The sequence below is a fragment of the Trachemys scripta genome, chromosome 20 (assembly GCF_013100865.1).
Source record: "Trachemys scripta elegans isolate TJP31775 chromosome 20, CAS_Tse_1.0, whole genome shotgun sequence".
Lineage (NCBI taxonomy): Eukaryota > Metazoa > Chordata > Testudines > Emydidae > Trachemys > Trachemys scripta.
In genome coordinates this window covers 9152260-9179069 of record NC_048317.1, presented here as the reverse complement: position 1 = coordinate 9179069, position 26810 = coordinate 9152260, and the positions used below count along the sequence as shown (strand labels likewise).

The 26810-nt window shown below is 40.1% G+C and overlaps 1 protein-coding gene across 1 annotated transcript in view; it reads right to left on the bottom strand.

The window, feature by feature from the left end:
- Positions 1 to 24668, bottom strand: part of MACO1 (macoilin 1) — a 49013-nt gene extending 24345 nt beyond the window's left edge. Inside the window, exons 1-6 of the mRNA XM_034753994.1 lie at positions 24472 to 24668; positions 10998 to 11139; positions 8769 to 8895; positions 6181 to 6304; positions 4684 to 4862; positions 854 to 1352 (exon numbers count right to left, since the gene is read on the bottom strand). Of these exons, the coding sequence (XP_034609885.1) occupies positions 854 to 1352; positions 4684 to 4862; positions 6181 to 6304; positions 8769 to 8895; positions 10998 to 11139; positions 24472 to 24551 (1151 nt within the window). The 5' untranslated portion in view covers positions 24552 to 24668. The remainder of the gene's footprint in view (positions 1 to 853; positions 1353 to 4683; positions 4863 to 6180; positions 6305 to 8768; positions 8896 to 10997; positions 11140 to 24471) is intronic.
- Between the last annotated feature and the right edge of the window lie 2142 nt (positions 24669 to 26810).

Below are 26810 nucleotides of genomic sequence, written 5' to 3'. Positions count from 1 at the left end.
ATACTCCAGTAGAAAATACCACCACCAGGCTGCACAATGTTAACTGCTGAAGAGCCATTTTTCCCCTTTGAGGCAGGAATTTGAGAGGTTCACTTTCATTTTCTATGAAGTTTGCAACTTCCCATTTCTACCCCAACTGACAGCACTGTAAGTACCCAACAGCTTTCCATCTTTATTTAACTCTCAGATTAGCAACCATAAGGACATGTGACTTTTCAAATCATTATAGTCCATAACACAGTGAAATTAAATTTCTGTGTACTATATCCAGACCAACAAGGTAAAACAGACTTGCAGGTGGAGTGTGAATATATTCCTTCGATAATGTAGCAGCTCATGACTTGCATTCAAACCTGTGAACTGAAGATTATTATTTTTTTTTTTTAAAAGCAAGCATTTTCAATATTAGACTTTCAAGTACCATGCCACCCTTTCTGCACTGGAGAAGTAAAAGACATATGGGGCAGAACTTGATTAAAAGTGTTCAATAAATTTGTAATGTTACTTTGTACTTCTATAGTGCCTTTAATCAAAGGATTGTTAAAACACTTTATTATGCCTCACAACAACCCTGTGAGGTAGGTAAGTATACCCATTTTACAGACGGATAAACTGAGGCATGGCACGGTAAAGTGATTTGCTTACGCTCACATAGGAAATCTGCAGCAGAGTTAGCAACAGAAACAAGATACCCACCTCCCAGTCCATTCTTCTAATCACTAGGCCATGCTGCCTTTCTAACAAAGCCATAAATTGGTTTGTTAATGGTTCCTAAAAAAAGGATTCCTAATCTACTGAAAAACAAGCATGATGAGAGAAAGAGGTTGTTAGGCAATGAACATATCAAACTTACCTTACCAGTGCATCTGGTTTGCTTAGCTGGTTATTAGGAATACAGTTTTCCATTAAGTCCTTGTGTGTGCTTGGGCTCTTGCTAGTGCATTTCTGTTTTTTCTCATTTTTAGTAGATGAGGAAGGGATGCTCCCATTAGTTGCACTGTGACTGCGAGGTGAGGAGTTCACAACTCCACTGGCATTTTTGTAATTTTTGGATGAGGCAGTGCATGAGTCCTCTTTTAAGAGATTTTCTGTACTTCCAACAAGATCATTATTTAATCTTTTACTACTGATATGGTTTTCCATATATTCAATTTCTTGTATTTTAGAGTCTACTGGTTGTAAAATATTGTTATTTATTCCAAGGTTGTGTTTCTTGGCATCCTTGTCCTTTTCTTTCCCCTTTTCTCTATATTCTAGCTCCGGCAATGTTGTGGATAATTTTTTATTGGCTGGAATGCCTCCATTGTGTTGCAAAAGTACTGAGGAATCCATATCAGGTAATCCTTTGGCTGCTGCAATAGCAAGAAACCGAGATTATTAAATCGATCTGTTCTGTGGCTTCAAGAAACTGGGTATCTATTTTTTAAATAAATAAGTAAATGGCAAACCGTTTTAGTGACAACCACCATCAAGATTATATTTAGGAAAAAACATATCAAATACACTTACATAATTAAAAGTGTAATTTTAACAAACTCACTAATTTTTGGGTACAGACATAATTCTATAAGAACAAGTTAAATTGTACATACTTACTCTAAAGGGTAGAGAATAAGGGCTTGGCTACACTCGAAACTCCAAAGTGCTGCTGTGGGAGCACTCCCACGGCAGCGCTTTGAAGTGCGAGTGTGGTCGCGGTGCCAGCGCTGGGAGAGAGCTCTCCCAGCGCTGCAGGTACTCCACCTCCCTCAGGGGATTAGCTTACACTGGCACTTTGCAGTGCTGTAACTTGCTGCGCTCAGGGGGGTGTTTTTTCCACATCCCTGAGCGAGAAAGTTGTAGCGCTGTAAAGTGCCAGTGTAGCCAAGGCCTAAATACTACTAACTGAGCAGATTATAAAAGTTGCTAATTAATTGATGAACGTTAAGAGGCTATATTTAGAGAGATAATTAACTTGAAATCTAATCAATTTTAAAAGACCTGTGGTATCTAAACCTACGGTACTTTTAATTCCTCTGCCTTCAAATCCCCTCCAACCCTGCTACTTTGTGTGGTTTTACAAAATTTTTATAATTTTAAAGTATTTCTGTCCTTTGTTACTGTGTGAAAGACCTACACAATCAACTGGGGAAACAGCAAAACTGACTACACATAAAGTGCTGTCAAAAGCACAAAGATTTCCCCCCAATTTTACTTGTTACTCGTAATGATGCCAGGTTAAAAAAAAAAAGAGTCAGACAGGAGTCTGAAAGTTAATAGACTTGTTTTTAAAAAGAGGACAAGATTTTAATCTTTATCTAGGAAAAGGGGGATTTTACCAACATATTTTAAGAATATGAAATGTCTACAGATCTCCAGAGCTTTAAGATGAACGTTTATGGTCATATCCAAGTCTAACATTCCCAGTAAGTATACTGGTCTAATTGATCTCCATTTTATTACAGCAGTTAGACAGCCCAGGAAGTGTATTTCAGCATGATATAGTTATTCTTGGTGGTTAGAAACTCTGTTCTACTTCATACCCAATACCATCAACAGAGTCAGGCAATGGATACTCACTAATGTAATACACCTTTTGTACATAAAGCTTCTAGACCAATATACAAAACACAAAATAAAAAAAAAGGTGAAACTTCATGTGGAGGCTTTCTTAAAAAAATTGTTATAAAATTGTTTTTTTCCATTTTGTAAAATTAGTTTCACATTGTTTTTGGTAAAGGTTAGGGCCCTACCAAATTCATGGCCATGAAAAACGCATCATGGACCGTGAAATCTGGCCTTTTGTGTGCTTTTACCCTATACTATACAGATTTACAGGGGAACACCAGTGTTTCTTAAAACTGGGGGTCCTGACCCAAAAGGGAATTGCAGGGGGGTTGCAAGGATATATTAGGGGGGTCACAGTATTTCCACCCTTACTTCTGCGCTGCCTTCGGAGCTGGGTGGCTGGAGAGTGGCGGCTGTCGGTGAGGCGCCCAGCTCTGAAGGCAGCGCCCCATCCGCAGCAGTGCAAAAGTAAGGGTGGCAATACCATACCATGCCATCCTTGCTTCTGCACTGCTGCTGACAGTGGTGCTACCTTCAGAGCTGGGCAGCTGGAGAGCGATGGCTGTTGGCCAGGATCCCAGCTCTGAAGGCAAACCTGCTGCCAGCAGCAGTGCAGAATTAAGGCTAGAGGTACCACAACCTCTCCCCCCCCTACAATAACCTTCCGACCCCTCCACAACTTCTTTTTGGGTCAAGACCCTTACAATTACAACACCGTGAAATTTCAGATTTAGATAGCTGAAATCATAGGATTTAAAATTATAAATTTTATGACCATGAAATTGATCAAAATGGACCGTGAATTTGGTACATTTCACCTGGTGTTTTGTCATGAACATTTATGTTTAAAAACATAATAAAAAAGTAACTGTTGCCATTGTACGGTTATTCTAAGCAAGCTAATCAGAGAGGAAAGGCCAAGTTTTAAATGTCTACATTTACCAGAATAGAAAAGACCAGGTATATGAGAAATATTATTTAACTATTTCTAAAATTGAGACCCCTTTTTTCTCTACAAGGCAATGATGCAAGTGTTTTAAATAAACACAGAAAGACTTTGATAATTCTGATTAATGTCAGAGAGACCGGTTTGTTTTTTTTTTAAATCTCTTTGGGGAATTAGCAAGTAAATTAAAAGAGCAAGGATAATTATCACAAAATGTACTTTATTTCACCATTTTTTCAATTGTAATTAATAGCTCTTCATATTGTACTAGTACTTCTATTATAGTCTATTTGGTAAAAATAATGAAATCTGAGTAATACACTCACTATAGCATATTGTTATTAAATCTGAAGTGGGAAGAGTCTGGGATTTTTGGTGTGAATTATAGAAATTATGTGGACTAGTGAAGGTCTGCTTTAGCATGCACAATGTAATAGAAAGAGAGCCTGAGACATATGGGGCCTAAGGCCCAAACTAAAATCAGGCCCTGCTGATACAAAGCAGAGTCAACAAGAGTCAGGCTATGAGCAAAAGTCAGGCCCGGTTACAAAACAAATGCCTGCTTGCAACTTGGCAAGAACATGCTGGTGTTGCAAAAACACAGACACTTGTAACAGGTACTAGGCATTATGTATTCACATAAGCAGATTCCAGAAGACCCCGATACGAAGTTATGGTATAAACACACTGCCCAAAGATGGTACAGGGACACACTGACCCCTCCTAGATAAGGTCAGGAAGATAGGATCATGGATGGAGAGGTTTCGATCAAACCAGCAGTTATAAGGTATAGGTATATAACCACGTCAGAGGGGTAATACATAACTTGTTTGTAGCAGTGTATAAAGGAGGAGTAAGCAGGATGAGTGTCTTTTTCTGGCCGGGAGAAGGGAAAGTCCCACCACTCACTGAGCTGATCCATTGTCACAGGCATACACTTAATACATGTGGGGGGGGGGGGACACTAATACTGTACTTTATTGGCAGGAAACCTGGCCAAGTGCCTTTGCCACTAAACTGAGTCTGTGGTCTTCGATCGAACTTCCCAAGAAGTCTGCTGTATGGGCTATCTGGCCGAGCCAGTGCAACATACAGAGAGCACACACACGCAGCCAACAACTGACAACACACAGTATTTCTTTTAATTACTGATGGTGGCAGCAAAATACTATGTAATCAGTATAACCTACCTTCCTCTGCCTCTCTCTCTTGCCTTTGTAGCATCTGTTGCTCTGGGGGTAGAGCTTGCTGGAGAAGCTGCATGTAAAATTCATTCTCTTTCTGCACTTCTTTTTGTTTTCTTAATCGCATTTTGTAGCTGACATAACTTTTGAAGCCAAAGCCCAAAGTCACAACAGGATAGCCAATACTAGAAAGAAGACCATGTTACCAAGTTAATAAGTTGTCCAGCATGCTATAAATATATCTGGATTACACCTGTTACAAAAGACGTGATCTACAATAGTAAAAAGTCTTTTGTCATACTGATATTCATCATTAAAGATGTAATGACTTATTTATTTAGGTAGGCAAAGACACCTTTTAGACAACTGTCAGACAGGGCAACATACATCACTTAAGGAGATAAGAGAGACAACATGATCTAGAGGATTGAGCCTGGGGCTATGAGCCAGGAACTTCAGATTTCTAAACCTAGCTCTCCACTTATTTTATATATGGGCTTTGGCACATTATTTCATGCTTCAGTGCACACACTGGTAAAATGGAGATACTACTACTTACATATCCTTGGGGTAAAGCATGCAAGACCTAAATATTGTTATTAGCTAACAGGAATTTGAGCAATACAGAACGCTAGCAGATCATGCCATTAACTGTGCTAACAAGACACTTAACCAGTGGGAAATTGTCCATTGGCACGAGTATACGCCAAATGTGTTCATTTTAATTTGAGAATGGAAAAAAAGTCTCATCCACTAGCAAAAAAAGGAACCTGCTAGCAAATAAAACCGTATTAAATTGATTTAGGCTAATACTCTGCCAAAGAGGTCTTGACGAATGTGTAGACGCATGCCCATATCTATAACTGGGCTGATCAAGGCTGATAAACTAGATTCATACAAGTTTTTATATTCACAGGATTTCTAATATTTGTTTTAGGCTTCCCATCAATTTCTTTATCCCAGTGTAAGTACTTAACAGACCCTGAAATAGAGCTACCAGCAATGATATGGCACTGATGACTTCCTAGGATTAAACATACATTCACTAGGAACTCAGCTTTTTACATGCTTCAGGTGTCCTAGATCAGAAAAAAATTCAGTTGCAGCAGGTGACTTAACCATTATACAATATTTTCATTTTCTGCTTAGTAATGACACACTATGTAAATAAATTTGAGTTGCAAACATACTGCCAGAATGCATTGATTATTTGCATAAGTATCTGATGTTATCTTTGCTAATGTTTCTTTTGTGATACTGTGTAAATCTATCTGTAGCTACATTTCTAAAACTCTGATGACAAGCTGGAATGTTTTAATCCAATTCACAAGGGGGAAAAAACCTCTCAAGAACTTCTGTAACCCAGGAGCAGTGGAAGCTCCCTAAAAGTGTGTGTGTGTGGGGGGGGGGGAAGCAGAAGGGGAGGGCCCACCAGCACTTGAATCATGGCCCCCACCCCCGTGCTGCTCCTTCCTCCTGAGGCCCCATCCTCTGCATCCTTACCAGTGTGCAGCAAAAGGACGACAAAGGTCTACATGGAAGTTTTTGAGATCTTTAAATCGAATTGCTGCTTCAATATAAACAAAAAGTATCCACAGCGATACTGTTGGCAAACACACACCCCTCTCTATGGAGAAAAGACAAATACAAGCATCAGCAATACATTAAAGGCAGCAAGTACTTTAAGTTATTCTTTTAGAAGACTCAAATAAAAGGAAGTTAGTCAAGTCAGGGGTAAATATGGAATGAAATAAATACTAGCTCTTGCAAAACAAAAAAAACTAAAGATGTTTTAATTAAGAGTTTAGCTCTAAAGCTCTGCTTTATCATCTAGACTCAAACGCTAGGTATCTCAGAAAAATAAAACAGAAAGAGACATATCTGATGAGATACCTTTGCCCAAACCTCTACAATATGGATGAGCCCAAGCGAGAGAAACTGCAGAACTTTGGGGCCACGTTATAGTTTATGATCTTTGTATCAAGGAAAGGTTATTAAATTAGATTGAACTAGTAATACCCATTTAGGTACCTCTTAGTACCTGATGTGAATATGGCTAAAATAATATGAGTGGGTAAGCAGAACACTGGTTACCCAATAGACCAAGCTCCTTCCCCAAATGCAGGCAACAGTCTCCTCGACATCCGAAGAAGTGAGGTTTTTACTCACGAAAGCTTATGCCCAAATAAATCTGTTAGTCTTTAAGGTGCCACCAGACTCCTTGTTGTTTTTGTAGATACAGACTAACACGGCTACCCCCCTGATACTAGTCTCCTTGACACACATTTTAGATTAGTTGAGCATTTGGGAGCCCATGCAGACTTTTTTCTGCACTATTCTCATACTCTTTCATTTGTGCAATTAGGAGTCATACAAAGGGAGGGAGAGAACTTTCCTTGGACAGCAGAAAACAGAATTGGCCACTTGTCAATGTTATTAATCTGATATGTAGTAATTATATTATAGGCCAATTTAAGTTGTAATCGGTTACCTTAAATAATAGCTTTGTTCTTTGTCGTCCATCCATATCATCCAGCAGTAGTTTACTACACAACTTTCCATCTACATGAATGCAACTTTAGGGCATGGATTCTCAACCTGGCGGTCATGAACTTCCAGGGAGTTGTCACCACCCTGCCTGCCCACACTGCTAAATGTGAAGGGAATTCCAGCTAGATTTCAACAGCGAAGAGCCACTACTTTAGGGTTATCCAGACCTGCTGAATACAGCAGTATTTGATGGACGGTCTGACTCAGCAATCACCAGTAGGAATGCTAATGATTTATTCTGCTGCATGGGATTTAACCACAGAACTCCCATTGACTTTGCGAGTGTTTTATGAATTAATTCCACACAACTCTCGGAACATTTTAAGTGATCTCAATAGGGAAAGCTAACACTATCCTTTAAGTTACTGCTTTAGGGTTCCCAAGTCTGCTGGCAGAGGCAACCATCTTCCTGAAAAGTGACATCATTTGACAAGAAAAACTTTGGGCAATCATTTTAAATCCTAGAGTTATTTTAGGATTGTTTAAAACATTATTAAAAATGAGCAGCAACTGATTCTCAGTTTCTTCCACTGCGCTCCCACATGCTACATTAGCTAATTACAAATGATTAAAACTGTTGGCAAGATGCTGCCTCCACCAGTGGGCTGAGAAATGCTCATTGCAGTGTTGCTAACTTGTGATTTTATGACATCTTGTGCTATTTGGTGTTTTTCTTAAAGCCCCAGCTTTTTGAGGTATGTGATTAGGTGAGAATCTCCACTTTCATTAAAAAAAAGTGTCTAGCCCTCATGGCTGTAGAGAAAATTTTGAAAACATAACTTGAGTGCACCCTAAAGGATTAGAAGCCAAATACCCCCTCCCCCACAAAATGTATTTTTAAAATATTCTTAGGATTTTTAAACCAAATCATGATTTTTTTCAGTCTGACACTTTTTTAAACGCTGGGAGTCAGCAACACTGTCCTTGCAATAAAAATAGTTATTGTGACAAGTGCTTTAACCTGTAAATATCCATGATGCTAGCTAAAGTAATCTTTTAAATAAAGAGGTACACAGCATGTTCTGGTAAGCATTTTTTTTTTTTTAAACCAGTGGAAGGGGGGAAAAAAACATTTGCTTCATCATTAATCTCTCAGTTAAACAACTCTAACCCAAATAAAAAGAACAGTGCTAGTATTGTGTCACAAAACTCCAATTCTTTTTGTATTAGTGCTCCAAATTTCCTGATTTAAAAACAGTTATGCAGCAAGGTCAGGCATTCATAGCTAGTTTTTGCTGTTCTGGGGAGTCCCCTAGATACACTTTTCATGCCACTAGTTAAGGTGTCTTACTGTTTACAAAAAAAGTGCATACAAAGAAATCTCAAATACAAATCATTGGGTTAAGGTTATTTTGAAACTACATTAATTCATTCCCATAAAAAAGGGACACAAAACAGATCTGTGAAACAAACGGAAGGCACAACTCTAGCTGAAAAAACAAGTTTTAATAAATCACAGAAACTATATTTCTGAATTTTGCTATGCAATGGTAAGATTTATATTTAACTAATAAGTTGTAACTAAAAGAATGTTGACCTACCTGTGTGCCAGACATACTGTACCCATACATACGTGCTGGCAGCAAAAAATAGCCATTGTATTGGTATGAAGAGCAGACATATTATATTGGATGTGAATGCTACACAAACAAAAAATACTGAAAAGGCCTGAGAAAAGGGAAAAAAGAAAGCATCTTAATGGTTCAATTATATTCCAGAGGAAACTACCGCTTTATATGCTAAATATGAAGTACAGCGTAGATGACATCAGGGTTATTTCAATATTAAAAGGTTACTACTATTTATAACAATTTGATTGGCTAATGAAGGTTCTAACCAATACATTTACGCGACAAACAGCACACAACTCAGAACTGTGCAGGTTCTATCCACTCTGCCAGCAGGTCTTCAAACAAAATCACTGTGTGTGAACACAGCTGCAGGTAAGACTTCAACTGTACTGTTGACAGGCCTCGGCATTACTATATTATCCTCTTGATGTCAACAATGACATTTTGTGATAACACACTTACAAAAAAGGATTAGGTATGTAAACGGATGAGAACATCCAGATTATATTAATGGGATAAAAATATATAAGGATATAAATCCTGATGCTTCAGCACATAAGCCAAATCACTGACAGCAGTTCTGAAGAAACTTTCCTTGTTTCCACTGCTAGATAGGACACTGGCCTAGATGGACCACTAGTCTGATATTGGTATGATGCTTCCCATGTTCCGGGGCTCAGAATTGTGAGATCATTCCTATTCTGAGGTGCTGGAGACACTTGGCTTTTGACTTCATGCCTCATTACAGTTGAGGTGTGCAGTTATTTGATTACAACTGCAAGGCCAGCAAGATTTTGTTTCTCGCATGAACTAGCAAAAACCCTTGTTAGTACTTTGGGAAAGAAAGATGTTAAAGTCATTAAGTGATTTATAAATACCAAATTATAATTTAAAGGAATATATTCTCTTCCCATGGGCATAACTGCCCCTTTAACAGGTGCTGTGGGCATTTAAAAAGGTGAAATATACGCCTAAGATTTTTGAGATAAAGATTAACCAGTGTTGAGTAACAATTTGCATTAAAAGAATAGTTTTCAGCTACTTTTAAAATATATAATCCTTAGTAAAAAACCCCACCAATCTTTATAACTTTTGTTCACATAAAAACATATTATACTTCATAATTATTTCCCTTACTTTCAACTATGAGTTAATGTTATTAGTGGGTGGCTATTACTTATTTTTAATAATTGTGATTAAAATCCTTCATATTGTTATACTTTTCCTGTTAGGGAAGGTCAAGTAAAGTAAAACCTGGATTTTGAGCCAATTTAATTTAAAGGGACAGTGTCAAGTTAGGAGCCATGTCTGGGATTTCCCAGGGAGTTAGCGCCCAAATTTTATTGGAATTCATTAGCGCTGGGCACTTAACTCCCTAAGGCGTCTTGTAAAACCCTAGCCCATATTTTTAAACACCACATTCCTTACACAAGGAACATCCCAGATTATTTAAACAAAGAATTTAGGTTTCAGTATTTATTTTCAATTTTTAAATGGCTGCCAGATTCCTACAACAAAGGAATAAACTTGAGGCAGTTGCAGCACAACTACAAGGCCTGCAACTTTTCAGGTAGGGGATAGGGAGGAGGAGGAGTGAGAGAGAGACAGAAAGTACAAAACAAAAGACTAGCCACACAATCTAAATACTGTATCATTTTAACATAAAGCTAACTTTCACTCTACTACCAGTATCTAAAAGCTATTTCCAATAAACTGAGCTTCTTTGTTGTTTTCTTGTTGGCACCCACCAGTATTACTAATTTAAAAGACAAGAGGATCATTTTCTTTTTTTTGGTACTGGCCCCCATTACCACGGTACCTGAGGGCCTCACAATCTTTTTAATGCACTTACACTCGCAACACCCCTGTGAGGTAGGAAAGCACTATTATTCTCATTTTACTGATGGGAAACTGAGGCACTGAGAGGCTAACTGATTTGCCCAAGGCCAAATATTAAGTCTGTGGCAAAGAAGGAACCTGAATCCAGGTCTCTGAAGTCCTATGCTCGTGCCCTACCGGCTGGACCATTGTTTCTCTCAAAAGCAATGATCAGTAAACACATGCTGAATTGGTTGTATGAGGGTACTATAAACCCTGGAACTTTTCCATTGCTATGAGCCCTAGAACTCCGCCACTGTTACAGGTATTTACTATCACAACCAGAAAAATCAGTTTTCAAGTGTTTTCTTTTATACTTACCAAACCCTGGTATCTGAACGAATCGTAAACGCTCCTGATGAAAAGCCAAAACGGCCACAGATATTCAAATCTGAACTCCAGGACAAAGTCTGCCAGCAATACTAGTGCCCACACCACCAAGAATTTCAGGTACAGAAATGTACTGGAAAGAAAAAAAAGACAACTGACATTAATTTCAACGCTTCTGGTGAAGAGAGGGATGCCAACAAGAGAACATATTGTTCTGATCAAAAGAAATGTACCATATGCTTTTTTCTTATAATGGTTTTCCTGTAATGAGATTGATCACCTATAACACAAAATAGAGGCTTGTTCAAACACAAGCTGGCTTGGGCTAATGGAATCTTTAAAATTACACAAAATGCTTTTGAATTTTTGTTTTTACGAAGTGGCGGAAAAGGAAACTTTTATTGCTGTTACAAAATGCTTTAGGCCAACCTCTTTCTTTATCACTCTATCATATTTTTTATAAAGTAAAGTTTTGTAAGCAGCTCGTTTATCATTCAAATATATGTTGTCATGGCTGAAAGGCTCCAGATTTTTTCTTTTTCTCTCTCTCTCTCATATATTTGCTTGCAAAGGCCATGTAGTTTTCTGTGTTTTCCCCAAGAAAGTGCTGCAGAAGTTTGGTTCTCTCTTTCTCTCACGCACACACACAGTTATAATGTTAGCAACTTAGAACTCACATGGCATCATACAAATTAAAGACAGGCAACCAATAAGGAAGTCTGTTGCAATTTCAAACTGCCGAAGTGCTGTTTTTCATAATACTCTTTAAAGTAAAAATGTCCATTTTAAAAATGGGAATATGGAGGCACAATCATACAGGATCTGGAAGAGCCAGAAAAAGAAACCATATTTCCTGACTCTCAGTCCAACACTTTAAGTACTGGACAACACAGGTCTCAAAATATTGAGACAAACACTGAGTGAGCTCTCAAGTGCTTATTTAGGTCATTCTTACAAGTGTTACCATGTTAATTAATATGTTCTGCTACATCAATGAAGCTGGCAGAAGGAAAGGTGAAGAGTACCAGAGGCAAAGAAAATCAGAGCTCCATTATCTTGCTTCATTACCTCAAAATATGACCTCTTACTGCATTATGTTAACTTGTGTAATTATTTTATGTATATTTATACAAACAACGTAACCATTTTTTTAAACCAAGGGCTGCTCCACCATGATATCCTCAAGCAGTCACTTTCTCTGTATCACACGGTCAACAAGCTCAATGGAACTTTGCCCTGGGATGTCTACTGACAAACTGCCAAGAATTAACATGTGCAATGTTGTGTAGCACGGTCTGTCTCAAGTTTCTGTACTGTGCATAGCCATCCATATTATCTGGGAAGTTACATAAGTCTTGATAAAAGATACAGAGAAGAAAGCTTCTGCGAAGAACAAATTTACACATAAGCAGTGGGTTACAAGCAACTGAATACCGGTTAGCCCTGAAGAGTTAGTGGTGGAAATTACTAAGCTTGTTGCCTATCAGATAGATCACTTCATTCCATTTCATTAAAATTCAACAATGTTCTTATCTCAGGGTGATGAAGCAAATTATCACAGAAAGAGAAGCCATTATCGCTTACCAATTCTCTGAGAATTATTCTTTTCTAGAGCAAGGCACCACCTACGGTTTTTACTGGGCGAATTACTGAGCAATTGCACATCTTTTTGCTACGTACATCAAAGAGGATGATGCTCTGGATGCCCTCTATTAGCAACTATTTTAAACAAGACAATCCTCCATGCATCTCGGAAACCTCCAACCTGAAACCATTTCAGTAATTCTTTAAATAGCAACGCTGAAGTTTCAGATGTATGCAGCCGCGGAATGACTGTGGTGTGGAGGCAGAGTGGCACTTTATTTTTAATCTACTAACCACAACAAAAATGCTAATGTATTTTGGAAGTGATTATAGTAGTCCTGGTAGGAAATGCTAGCTTGCAAACAGGTATACAGTAATCACATTCCCACATCCATACACTCACACTTGTCTGTAAAGTGCCTAGTACTCAGCTGGTACTATACAAAGAAATACATGATGTAATTCATCCCTTTATATGAATGAAGAGATGGATTCTCTGCACTATGAATGAGTGTAAAGATACTCCAGTAGTAAGTTAGTGCAAGTTACAAGAGGAATACTCCCTTTTGTACCCATGGGGTCCAAATGAGTTAAAGCGGGGATGGGCAACCTACGGCTCGTTGGCCACATCCAGCCCATCAGACCTTTTAATCCGGCCCTCGAGCGCCATTGCCCTGGTCTGGCGCTCCCACCAGGGAGCAGAGTTAGGGGCTTGCCCTGCTCCACCCAGCGCTCCTGCGTGTTCAGGACCTGTGTGACGGGCGTGAAGGCATGCATGTTACTCCAGCTGCATAACCCAAACGCGCCTCACACGTCATCAGAGCCTGGAACATCCTAGTGTGGAAAGGGGGTTAATTTGGTTTAATTATTGTAATACATTGTTATGATGGTATATTTATAATAGTAAGTAAGGTTTTATGTTTAATTCCACTAAAATGTATCTTTATTAAATACATTTTTTGGGAATATCTCTGAATTGTTAATTTCATGAGCACTCGTGGCCTGCCATACAATTTTCATGCCCAGATGTGGCCCTCAGGCCAAAAAGTTTTTCCACCCCTGAGTTGAAGTGAAAGATGTCAGGAACGGATACGTACATTGTGCATTCCTGTGAAAAATCATACAATCTATCTATACAATTAGGTCAGATTCCAAGATTTAAGACTAGGAAAACCCCATACTTCCACCTTAATTTCTTGTCATGGTTGGGTTCATATGGTTAAATCAAATCACTATATGGGATGAGAAAGTGACATTTGTGGACCCTCTCGGTCTTTTCTGTTTCACTCCACTGTCCTTGGAGAGCAGAGAACAGTGGATATTCCCTTCTCACCTAATGTGTTACTAGATTACCTACTAAAAGTCCAGTTCTGCAACCTTTACTCACTGTGACTAGTCCCATTCAAGCGAATTAACAAGAGATTTATAAACAAGGTATATAAGAAATCTAATAGGCAATGAGGTAAGAAGCTTCATGACCTGAAACATTGTCTACCCCGGACTAAGTCAATTTGCAATGCGACTTTGCTTTTAAAATATTGTTTTTATAGTACAATTTCAAAAACATTTTCCCGTATCTATGGTTGAAGTGTTTACACAACAGAATTAAAATATTTGCATACATTTTAACTACAACTATAAAAAGATCCTAATAAAGTAATCAGAAATGCTAGTGCATGAGCCTAGGAGATTAACATTTCTTAGGTGATTGCAGCATTGCCAATAGCCTTGCACTCAAATAATGCCCTCAGAGGATAGCGAAACAGTATGACCGTAAAAATCTTAACTTTAACTTTTTCTTTAAAAAAAAGTATGTGGTAAAATGGGTTTTGGTTGTATACTATGTTTTATTCTTTTGGGGTTAAATTCAGCCTTTGAGATAGGACCTGTACAAAGACCCTCCATGACATAGAACCTCTGCAATACTGAGGTATGAGGGGGGACAGGTGTTGTGGTTGTGTAGTAGAACCTCTAAACTTTACGTGGCAGGGAAGCAGATTCCATCCATGTCAGTTCTGAATACACCAATGGATTTGCACATAAACAGATCCAACATCCAGATGCTATTATAGTTACTAGGCTGGAAAAACAGCTGTGGCAGGTGTGTGTGTGTGTGTGTGTTAATTGCTCAGGTTAAGTGTGTTATTTGAGAATTCCATCCCTGAATACTTTTATTTTTCCGTCAAGAAAAATAATGATATACAAAAATATCCATTGCCAATCCACATGTACCTGACTGCCCCATCATAGCATTGTTTGGGAAACAAAGACATTTGAACCAGTCTGTACTTTTCTGCAGCTGAAGTCCATAATAACGGACATGTTCTCTAACAAATTAGTTTTGCCAAATGTAATGCAAATCTAATAATTATTTAGTGTCTCTTCTAAAAAGGGAACACTATACACTTGTATGGGCCTCAAGAAGTACCTGCCTAATCCTATTTTTGACACTGGTGATTTCTTCCAGTTAGTAGGCCAGATGGCAGAGATTCTTAGGAGTAAGAAGAGAGTACCTGAACCCTTGCATGCCCTTGTTCCACCCAGATATGGTGTACCGACGTTTGCTATTCCTGACAAATTCTATTGTCTACGTAACAGTTTTTGCCACCCAAATCAGAGGGGCTAAATAGACAAACAGTGCTCTCACCTATGCTGATGTGCCCGTACACTTTAAACATTTCAAATAGCTATGGATGTAAATGTAAAATTAAGCTCCATTAGAAAAAAATATGCGATGACCTCTTGTTCTGGTAGGCGAATCACAATTCTGTTCGCTTGTTCTTTATGACAAAAATAATATTCCATGACGGCGTTATTAACAATATTTCTCAATTGCTCTTTTCTTTTCCTTGGCTTTGTACTATTTCCCTCTACTGCCTTAACGTTTGTACTCTTCAATCTCTGATATTTTCTGGACACTATTCTTCTTTACATTCTCTCACTATCCCTACTGTGCCCCACCTCCAATATGCTCATCCTGCAATGCAAACAGCTGGTATTCCTTTGGTGTCTAGCACCAGCCATTTATTATCCATGACCCTCTCATATTCATTGATCTTTCTAAGCACATCCACACGACTCTCCAATTTTGATAGCTGTGTCAGTATCCTCGCTTACAGATAATATTTATCACACAGAAAAATGCTCTCTCACCTTAGACTCAAATGCATCGCCCTGCACCCATTTTAATTCCCCAAGTTAGTTCTTAATATAGAAGAGAAAAACCCTCATGCTCAAATTGGTTGTAGATAATTACCCTGCATTTTAGATATTCAATTTTCTGGTCTGTTACATCATACAAAAATCTGAAATCAGTGATTTGCCCAAGAACTGACATGGGCAGGACTTTCCCTATAAAAGTGACATAGGGTCTAATTATACAGTGGAAGGCCGGAGGGAGTAAAGACAAAAGATGGAAGTGTTGACCAGAAAGGACCAGTGACTTGATCCAGTATAGCAAACCCAATAAAAAAGGTTGATTACTAGTATACTCATACAATGAACATGCAATTTTACTCCAAACCCCATATTCATTGTCTCTCCCCCTTTGGATTTTTGAAAGGAAAAAATGCAGAAAAATTAACCTAAGTGCCAGAGCTGCTCCCTTATTTGCTCATTCTTTATTTTCTCCTTACTACTCTACACCACTGCATTGTGTGGGTGCTGCAAGGTAAAAAATGTCCAAAATAATTGGTGAGAATTATATTACAATCTGCAGTGCACACAAAGTCCAAACCAGTAGCAAGCTACACTGGTACTCTATTCCTTCATGATCTGTGAGTCCCAAAGGCGGCAAAGTGAATCTTACCAGAATTGATGGCATGTTTCATTTTGCAGTCTGACACACAACACAATGGACTGGAAGGCATCTTGAGACTGGCAAAGTGCCAAATGTAGAGGTAGGCTTCAGAGAGGTGAAGTGTAGCACCTATGCAGAATTACTACAGAGCTCAGAGTCAGTCAGCAAGATCTCAAGCCTGTCTAGCTGAGTCCAGCCAAAATATTTTGCATAGTTAGAGAATATGAATGGAGATTCTCAGATGAAAAAGGTGCTTTATATGTGCAAAGGTGATTTGGGGAGAGAAAGGATACAGAATGGGGAGGGACAAGATGTGTATAAGGAGAACAGCAGGTAAACAAGAATACAGGACAGAATACATATAAATGACATGAAGTAAACAGAATGAGGCGAATATGGAAAATATTTTACAATAAGGAAGAGATCTTTGAAGAATCCAGAGAGATTTGCCCTGGTACTAAATCAGTGCATCATATGGAGAAAGTCTGCGTATAACAAGAATTAGAGTAAGGGAAGATGAAATGGAAAAGTTACATATATTTTACAGAAATTCTGGAAGCAAATGTTATACAATGGCTTAACTGGAAGCATGCATTCAGCAATGAGTATGATCTTATTGGAAAAACAGGTACAGTCAGACCCACAAAATAACTTAGCTGAAAATACCGAAGTACAGAACAGGTAAAAGTAAAGCAGGCAGAGGAACGGCAATGTGTGCAGAATGAGACACATATGCAGAGGGAAGTAATATTACCTGTAGTATTGGGGATGACAAAGTAGAACATTTAAATTTAAGCCAAATTATATTTGAGACCTGGATTTGAGTTAAGTAAAAAAAGGTAGTACTGTTGGTTTGTTACAGACCTCCAGGGCAGCTGGAGAAGGGTGAGCAGAAAATGTTTTTCCTGTTAAAGGAAGACGATTAAAAAGTGCTAGTTTAAATCATCATTGGGAAGAATCTTTATGGATTTAAAAAGAGACCATATTCCTTGAGTTAGAATGTACCATTTTTCCTTATAGTTTATTGAGCTGTCAGCATAGTCAAAGGCTTAACACTTGGATATAAGCCAAATCAGAAGTTAGTCACTAGATTCTGTGTTCTACCTATTTTATCAAAAAGTGATCATACCACCAAGAAAAGCAGCACAAAAGTATTGGACAATCAGAGGCACATACTGTCCTCACTCCACATGTGGAGCTCTCAATACTCACTTGAAGATTTCAGACATATACACATCCTCCTAAGCATTCCTTTCGCTGGCAGCCCAGGGAAATGCCTGTGATTGAGGGCAATATATGGTGTTAAAAAAAGCCAACACTGAATGCAAACAAAATGCTTTAGGGAAAGTTGTTTTGAATTCCATGATATGTAAGGAAAGTCAACTGAAGAGGAAGTTAAACCAGTCGTAGAGTGCATTTGGAATTCATCTCAAATCTTAACCAGCTATAAAACTGGCATCAAGCGTCAACATGATTAAGTAGGGATATAATGAGCAGTATCAGCAATAAAGCTGAAAGATTTTAAACAGATCAAGTAAGAATGAGACTTGGGAGGACTACTAAAAACCAAGAAACAGCAAGCTACAGAAAAAAACTTGAGAGGTAAAAAGAGTTAATGTCAAATTGCAATGAGTACTTTGATTAATAAAGAAGATTTTAATATATACATGGTACAAAGGGTAAAAGACCTGATCTATTCAAGAAAGATTGTGAAATAGGGAATAGGTAATTAAAAAAATGGAAATGCAGACTTTTGACTGTATTTCATAGAAAAATAAAAGAGCAAGTGCTTCTCTAAAAAGTTGACTGGAAGATTTAGGGGAAACACAGTACACTTAAATTGTAGTGAAGTTCTTTTAAAATGTACAGTAAATCCTGCAATACAGCACAGAACTATCACACTTGCACATAGTACTGACGGAGTCCTAGCCTATCCAGGTAATCACAATACTTCAGACGCAATGATCATTTTAGACTGTGAGATTGCACCATTGGCATCTGAAGCTTCACTTGCAGTACACAAGCACAAAGCTGCCAGCAACTGTGCCAGCACGCCACGCTACACAGCACTTAATCATGGCCTGAAGTAGCTTCAAATTGGACATGAGGAACCAAACTAAATGGGAGAAAAAGGGAAAAAGAAGGAAAATAAAAAGGAAGAAGCAGGAGAGCAACTGCTGAAAATTGGGGAGAGGGAAAAAACAAGAGGAGACCAGCTCAAAGACCGAGAGTTTAATGGCCCTTTCTTGAAGGCCTGAGGCACAAATAGCTGATTTAATGCATGGAATGAACACTAGAAAAAGCACTGTATGTAGTACAGTTACATATCACTAATTCCATATTTTAAAGGCCTTAAACATTGAAACTAATTAGTTAAGTAAAAGAATATTGCACAAGTTTTAGTGTGCAAACATAGTATTCAGTCAATGAGACAGGAAGTTTACATTTTCACATGTAAATTACAATTTGACAATTCTGATGGTCTGTTCTACAAGGTAATTATGCAGAAATAAATTCCTTTCTTGTTGCCTAAAATATATTGATTGTGGGGCTCCACAACATCTGTAAAACAGTCACTGCGGAGAGATGAGAGACTCACTAAATTTTAATTGTTCCAACTGTCTAGCATGTACTCACTAAACTTTACAGCTTCCAATCAGTACCTTAAACTACCTGAAATTTAGGTACGTATAAGTACTAACCACCATGTCCTCTTCAGAAATTTGGAAGGATAAATAGCATCATTTCATGTTAAATCTTTAACAAAAATTCAAATGCATTCCAGATGAAATTTCATATTGAAATCTAATACCTGTCTGAGTGTTATCATAAAAGGTTGGGTTTATCTGAATATTTTTATAAAAACAAACACAGGGACCATTGTACCCATCTCCTCAAAACTAGCTTGCAGTCCTTCCTTTGATGTATTCAAAACTTTCCATTTGACCATTACTTAATTTTACTTTTAGTTTAGACTTCTCCAATTTCATCCCAGATATTTAACAGTTAGGTATTATTATTAATGTTCAACCACCAAATCCAGGAATAATAACCATAGGCTATCATTGTTTGTTTTTGGTAACGTCTAGCACCGAGGGGTCCTGACCCTGGCGGGGAGCCTTCAGATGCCACTGGTACAATAAATTAAAAAATAGTGCAAGGCACATTCCAAACTACCAAGATAGAGTACTGTCTCAAATAACTCAGTCTAACAGATACAGACAGTGGTTAGTGAAAGGGGAACAACAAATAGAGATTTTTAATAAAAATCAACTAGATTCAGCATAGGCAGCAGGGCAGAAGTGGGTCTTTAAGGGGAACTTAAGTGTGAACACAGTAAGGGGTCTTGCCAATGAGCTTAGAGAGGTTAAACCACGAACAGGAGCCAAATGGAGAAATATTCATAGTGTGCAACAATTGCTAAATTCATTAATAATTTTGCAGAATCTTGGGTTGCTGAACTGGTGTAGACATAGTCAAACAGATTAAAAGCAACAATTTTTCCTTTTGAACAGTAATGGCCTCTTCTTCCTTTGTGTATGTTCTCTTTGCATACAAGGGTAAACTTCACTTTACCAAAAATGCTGCTCTGAGCATTTAGGTGAGCAGGAGTCTCATAAACGTCACTTGGTTGCTATACAAAATTGAGGAGACAACATTGCGTTATGGAAGTTTTTTGTTTTTAATAGAGTCAGGATGCATTCAGTGGTCTGTTTGTTTCACCTATCGGCTTTGGGGGCTTCATTTCATCAAACACAAAACCTACTAAGTTATCATCCGGATATTATAAAATGATTATTGCCATTTTTTAGGTAGGTCACAGATATTGCTTATCAATCTTGAAAGTTTAAGAACCCTGTCAAATCACATCAGAGACTACTTACATAATATCATGATATACTGAACTATGAGTGAAAATGGTAACCGGGAAGGGAGACAAGAGAAGGGATGAGGAAAAAGGAAAGACATTCCATATAAAGCACTTCTTGCTGATTAGGTTACCAAAGAAGCAAACCCCCCACACTAGCTTACCCTACCTCTTCCTGGAATAGCACATTGAAGCTGTCTGAATTTTCAGAACAGAAAATGTCAATATGAAATGAAAACCCTAAGTGTAAAACAAAGAATTCCACGAGAAACAATTACTACAAGAAATGTGATGCTCCGTATTGGAGATATACCTACAGCTAGCATAGCTGTGTACGATTCTTTGGAAAAGGAACCATCCACCTAATAATCCATCCCACCTCCCCCACCCCAAATCTGTTCAGATGTCAGAGAAGGTATATAATGTTGAATCTCTATTTAAAAGCAACTGATTGTAGGATTCCAGAAGGGTCTGCCTACATATAACTATTTTCCAAGAGACTGTGCTCCCTAAATATTATCTTATAAACAGAAGATGAAATTACTTTGTAACTTCCAAATGTTATTTTGCTTAAGAATAGACACTCTGAAGCAATTAATAAATATTTTGTTATTCTACTACATTTAACATTGTCCTTAGATTTTCCATCAATTTGACATGAACAAGAGACTAAACAGAGAAGTAAGCAGTAACAAATCTATATTTTTCTGAAAAATTTGTTTAAGAAATTATTAAATTAGCAAACAAGTGCCAGTATATTATTTGTAAATAAGATTTATAGGTAAGGGATTGCAGATATCAGCCAAATATAGAAATACAAAGGAAGCCTTTTCTAGTTACACTATTTCTCACAGAACAACTTTATTTTAAGCAGAGGGTCACTATAATCAGAATCACAATTTGCATATTGAAATTAAGTAAAACTCTGTGGGAATTTCATTATATCAGAGTTCACTATGAATTGATTCCCTTTTGTAAAGCTAATGTTAATATTATGCACATTTTCTCAGATCTTCAACCTACTGCATATACAGACCTCAACTGAACTAGAAATAGAAGTGAGATATTATCACAGCTCATGATTTTCAACAGTGTTTCAAGACTATCAATTTCTCTCTTACTCAAGAATTGTATAATTACTGTGTACCTGAATTTGACAGCCCTCTCTTACTAGCTCAAAAACGTTGTTTTCTCCTAATTGTTTAGGGCTTTAGTTGACAGTCTCTTGTCCACTAAGGAAGCTACCAAGTTTAATACTCAAATAAAGTATACCTTAAATTAACTGTGCTCTTTAAAATACTCTTAAGATTAAAACATGTTTTTACAAAACAGCTGTTCAAAAAGATGATCTATGGTGTTTTGATGTGTACCATATATGGAACATGTCAATGAATGCAGTTATTTCACACAACATAAAAGTCAGGTACCTTTTGCCATCTAAGTAGTACAGATATTCTTGTAATTTCCATCTTTATAAATGAATCATTATTTAAAGTTAAAGTTTAAAATAAAACTACTGCCATTTATTTAACAAGTCAAGACTCATACCATTATATGGAATGCAAGCATATTCAGAACCATTCTTGACCAAATTATCTACCTTTATTTGTTTAGCAAGTCTTTTTCTTAGAGTTTCTCACTGTTTCAGCTCCACAGTCAGAAGTTCTAATGTGGACAAGGTGCTGGCAGCTGCTGGCATTTTTTACCACCAAGTCATCTAGATTTACTCTGAGCAGTAATTACATGGACTCCATATGAAAAACGTTCCAATCTTTTCTACTAGTGGTGCAGCTCCACAATTTTAATAAAAATTTCAATAAAAAAGTTCGGTGCAGACACAGCTCTTTAGTATATATGGGTTATGCCAAAGGAGGGCAAACGCACCCTTATCAGGGAGGAAGGGGGACCAATACAGAATTTGTGGGGGAGGAGGAAGTACCACGGGCAAAAAATACCTCCTGACAACCCCCTCACCCTCAAAAAAGAGTGTCCAACAGTTACTCCAAACCACCAAAATATCTAATACTCTAACCAAATTCTCCGGTCATTCAATTTTTGCCCAAATATATTGATAGTACTTGACTCTATCTCAAGTGGAAACCCATGCTACCTATTCACCATTCCCTCTGTAAAATCATATTTCTAGCACGCACACACACACACGCACACACACTAATGAACAAAAGCCAAGATATGCTACTGTTTACAGTAAAACACCATCAACTGGTCTCTCAATCTGAGATTTTCTTGCTCTTGTTTTAATATATGACCCATGTTTATCACCAAAAAACTCTAGGAGTTTAAAGGGACACATGAACTTGCAATCTAGTAAATTTTTTAAAAATGAGTTAAAAGTCAGTGTCATGGACTGTACCTGAGGCTGCTGCCATTTTTTTTTTTATTTACCCAGCATACCTTCTGATATTTTAAAAATGTCTATCTACCCTGTTGTGAAAAAAACCCCACACAAACAGAAGAAACAGTGAAACTGACTATAAAAGCTTATCAAAAGCACAAATAAGCTGAAAAAGAAAAATATTTCTCATCTTTTTAGTTACACTAAACTTAGGTGTTTCTTATAAGATTTCATACAGAATTATGTTTTTAAATTGACAGTCACTTTAAAGAAAACAATTTGCACTAATTCTGATTAAAATAAGCCAATTTACTCTTCAAAATGCTTCTTTAAAAGTTCTATAAACTTCTGAGTATAAGATTATCATAGTAGGTGATATGTCAATTTCACTTCTTTCTAGCTGAGGTTTTATACCCTACATAAAAACCTAACTCCTTAACCTTGCTAACGTGTTAGATGCTGCTGTCCGCCAAAACTTTGCATCCACAATGCCACTTATGCAAATTCATGCTGTCAAATCGCTATGGCAAGTTATCTACAATGTTACACTTCTTGAAGTCACATTATTCTGTTCTGTTTGAGGTATGTGGAGAACTCTCCCAAATTGTTATTTCTGAACCTGGCAGTCCTCAAGATACGCACATTATGCTAAGCCCCTCACTACATCATGTAATGCAGGAGTTCTCAAATTGGAGGTTGGGACCCCTCAGGGTGTTGCAAGCTGTCAGCCTCCACCCCAATCCCTGCTTTGCCTTCAGCATTTATAATGGTGTTAAATATATAAAAATGTGTTTTTAATTTATAAGGGGGGGGGTCCACACTCAGAGGCTTGCTATGTGAAAGGGGTCACCAGTACAAAAGTTTGAGAACCACGGATGTAATGTTCTGGAAGGATAAATGTGAGGGAAAGGAGTGGAGATTTGTTTAGAGTTTTTCCTTCCCCAAGTTGCTTCCTTCAATTAGCACCAACAGGACCTTGGCCAGCAGCTCCCACCCACCCTCACCCCGGTTTATACAAAAAGGATAGGGTGTGGGGAACCACTACACAGAAACAAAACAGCATCTCAACTAAGTCTGTAGAAGGACAGGGGGAGGGTAAAGGTCTCAGGCAGCTGTTGAGGAAGGGAAAAGGGGTCAGGCCCTGAACAGGAAGAAGAAGCAATACAAGGGGGACTTTGAGGGGAAGGGAACCTCTGAAAGGAAGCATTGGGGGTGCTCTAACAAGGGTCTATGTGTGAGGGTGGGGGGGAGTTATGAGAGGTAAGGGGACAATGTGAGTAGAGAGAAAGGCCCTGAAGGGAGGAGCGTGGCTCTGAGAGGAGACAATGTGTGAGGGGGGTGGGCATGAAGAGACAATGTGTATGTGTGGGGGCTGGGAGGAGGTGAAGTATGAAAACCCCTGAAAGGAGGCAATGGGGAGGGCTGGGAGGAGGCGGGGGGGGGCCTGAAGGGAGGCGATGGGGGGCGGGCAGGAGACATTGGGCGGGAGGGCTCAGCGGTGGGATGCGAGGCGGAGTCATTCGGGCTCGGCATGGGGCAGGAGCGCCAGGAAACCAACCGGCCGGGCCCAGCGTGCGGCCTAGCGGCGGTTGCCGAGCCGGCCGGGCCCCAGCTGCCCGCGCTGAGGCCGGGGGGTGCGAGGCGCCGCGAGCCGGGCGGACGGAGGGGCTGTTCCGTCCTGACAGGCCGCGTCCCTCGGGTGGGTGGGGAGCGAGCTGCCAGGGGGAGGGGCGGACACTGACAGGCCGGGAATGGGGATCCCGAGGGGCGGGGGAGCGAGCGAGCGACGGGTCCGGCCGGGGCTAGTCGGCGCGGGGCGGGAGGGGCCGTGAAGGGGCGGCGGGGATCCGGCCGGTACCTGCCGTAGATGCCCTCGGTGATGCGGTTCCGCTTTAGCGGCCGCCGGAGTTTACTGCAGTCCGCGCTCCGCCGCTTCATCCTCCCGCCGCCGCCGCGCGCCCCAGCCCCGCTCGCTCGGACCCGCCTGGCTCACGGCGCCACCATTCGAGGCCGGGGAGATTTTTTTTTTTTCCGCTTCCCCCCCCCCTCCCCTTGGAAACAAAGAAATAAAAATAATTTCAGGGCCGTCCCTCCCCGCCGCGTCCCCGCGCGCTGACGCCGCGCCCCCGCCCCGCCTCTTCCGACCCCATCCAATCCGAGGATGACCGAATGGGATCGACGGGAGGTCAAACCAATCAACGACAGCGAGGGTCGGACGGACGGGCAAGAGAGCCGATCAAAAAGTTTGTCCCGCCCCCTCCCACGACGTTCTGGTCGCAGGCCCGCCCCCAACTCTGAGTGACGTCTCGCGGAGAGAAAGAAGGGTGAATTGACAGCACACCCTCCAATGACTTGAAGGGATTTGGTTCTCACCCCACCCACCCGGGCGTTCGCACCAGGCACGCGCCCCACATTATGAGTAAGAGCAAGGTTGACCAATCAGAGATAGAAACAAGAGTGGGCGGGACATTATCCGTTCGGAAACGGACAAAAAGAGGAATTATTCTATCTTTGACTGACATTATAGTCCCACCCCCACACGTTTTGATTGACAGCCTCACTGACTACTAGGCTATCAGGAACGCGAGAGCGAAGTCCCAGTGTCCAAAAGTAAGAGGACACAAGGTCCTTTGTCCCGCTCCGTCTGTCTCATAACGCAGCCGCCCAGGACGCCGCGTAGCCCTGCCTCTAGAGTGACTGACCGACAGCTTGACCAATCAGCGAGAAGAGAAATCACTGGCGAATGGCAGCTGAGCCGCCCAATCCCTGAACAGGGAAGGGGGCGCGTCCAGCCCTTCCAACCGTTGGACCAAAGAGGGGACCGTGGCTTATAACAGGCCAATCAAAAAGGGACGGGGACCAGGGCCTGGCCAATCAGAGGTTCCCTCCCTAGGCTTGTTGGGCCATAGGACGAGCCTTGAAAGGGTGGCAATTGTCTGGCCAATGGGAGGTCGGCAGGAGTAGGCCTGGCACTAGGGTGGTCTCGTAGGCCTGCCTGGCCAGTAGAGCCACCAGTGCCAGGTGTCAGCTGCTCCTGGGCACCCGGGGGAGCTCGATGCCGGTGCTGAGGGACCCCACCAGCCTGGGGAAGCAGATCAAGGGGGGTCTTGCTCAGTGGTTTGAGCATTGGTCTGCTCAACCCAGGGTTGGGAGTTCAATCCTTGAGGGGCCACTTGAGGGGATCTGGGGCAAAATCAGTACTTGGTCCTGCTAGTGAAGGCAGGGGGCTGGACTTGATGACTTATCAAGGTCCCTTCCAGTTCTAGGAGATAGGATATCTCCATTAATTAATTTATTTAAAACCCCCGGGGGACCGTCCCCTTTCCATTTGTTTGTCTCTTTTTTGAGCCTCCTTTCTCTGTCCGGGCAGATTTACAATATCCAGAAGAACCGGACGTGTGGTAACCCTATCCATGGATGCGCCGGGAGCTGAGGGAACCCCCCTTTGGGGGCACTGGGCGTGGCAGAGTCAGGCTCGCGCTGAGGCTGGAGATACTCCGATAATGGTGACAGGCCAAGCGAATGGAGCAATATGGTGTCCCCTGGGATAGGTCTGGCCCACATACTCCTGTTATCTATACGGAGACAAGGTGGGGTAATTACCTTGCCTGTTTTATCTCTCTAATATTCTGGGACTGGCACGGCTACACCTTATTTGTACAAGTGTTTCTAGCGCTCCCTAACGGTAACATCTGTGCGCCACAATACCCTGATTTCTCTGCAGGATTTGGAAATCACCAGGACTTTCCCAGGATTTACACTGGGCTGCTGGCATATTTTGACAGGATGTGGGGAGTTCACTAGCAGCTTGGGTCGTATGTCTATATTGAATAAAGCTGATAAGAATGAGATGAGAAGGAAGTTATACCAGCATGTAGGATGTGATGCATTAATTTTCAGATGGGTAAATTCCCAGTCCCCTTTGCTTAGTGCATATGCCTTTCCCTCTTGGCCATTCCATTGTTAACTAGTGTCAAAGATACTAGCAAATGTCTTTTTGCTCTAACCAAACAGACTGGGAGTTGGGATTACTGGGTTCTGTTCCTTGGTCTGGGTCCAGTTCTAAGGCCTTGACTGTGAAGTAAGAATGAACTTAAATTCAATTGATACAAAAGACTTCTAAAGCGAAATAAGTGTCCACGCAAGCGGCTGTATCAATTTAACTAAATCAGTCTCTAATCTCACAACTTTCTCGTG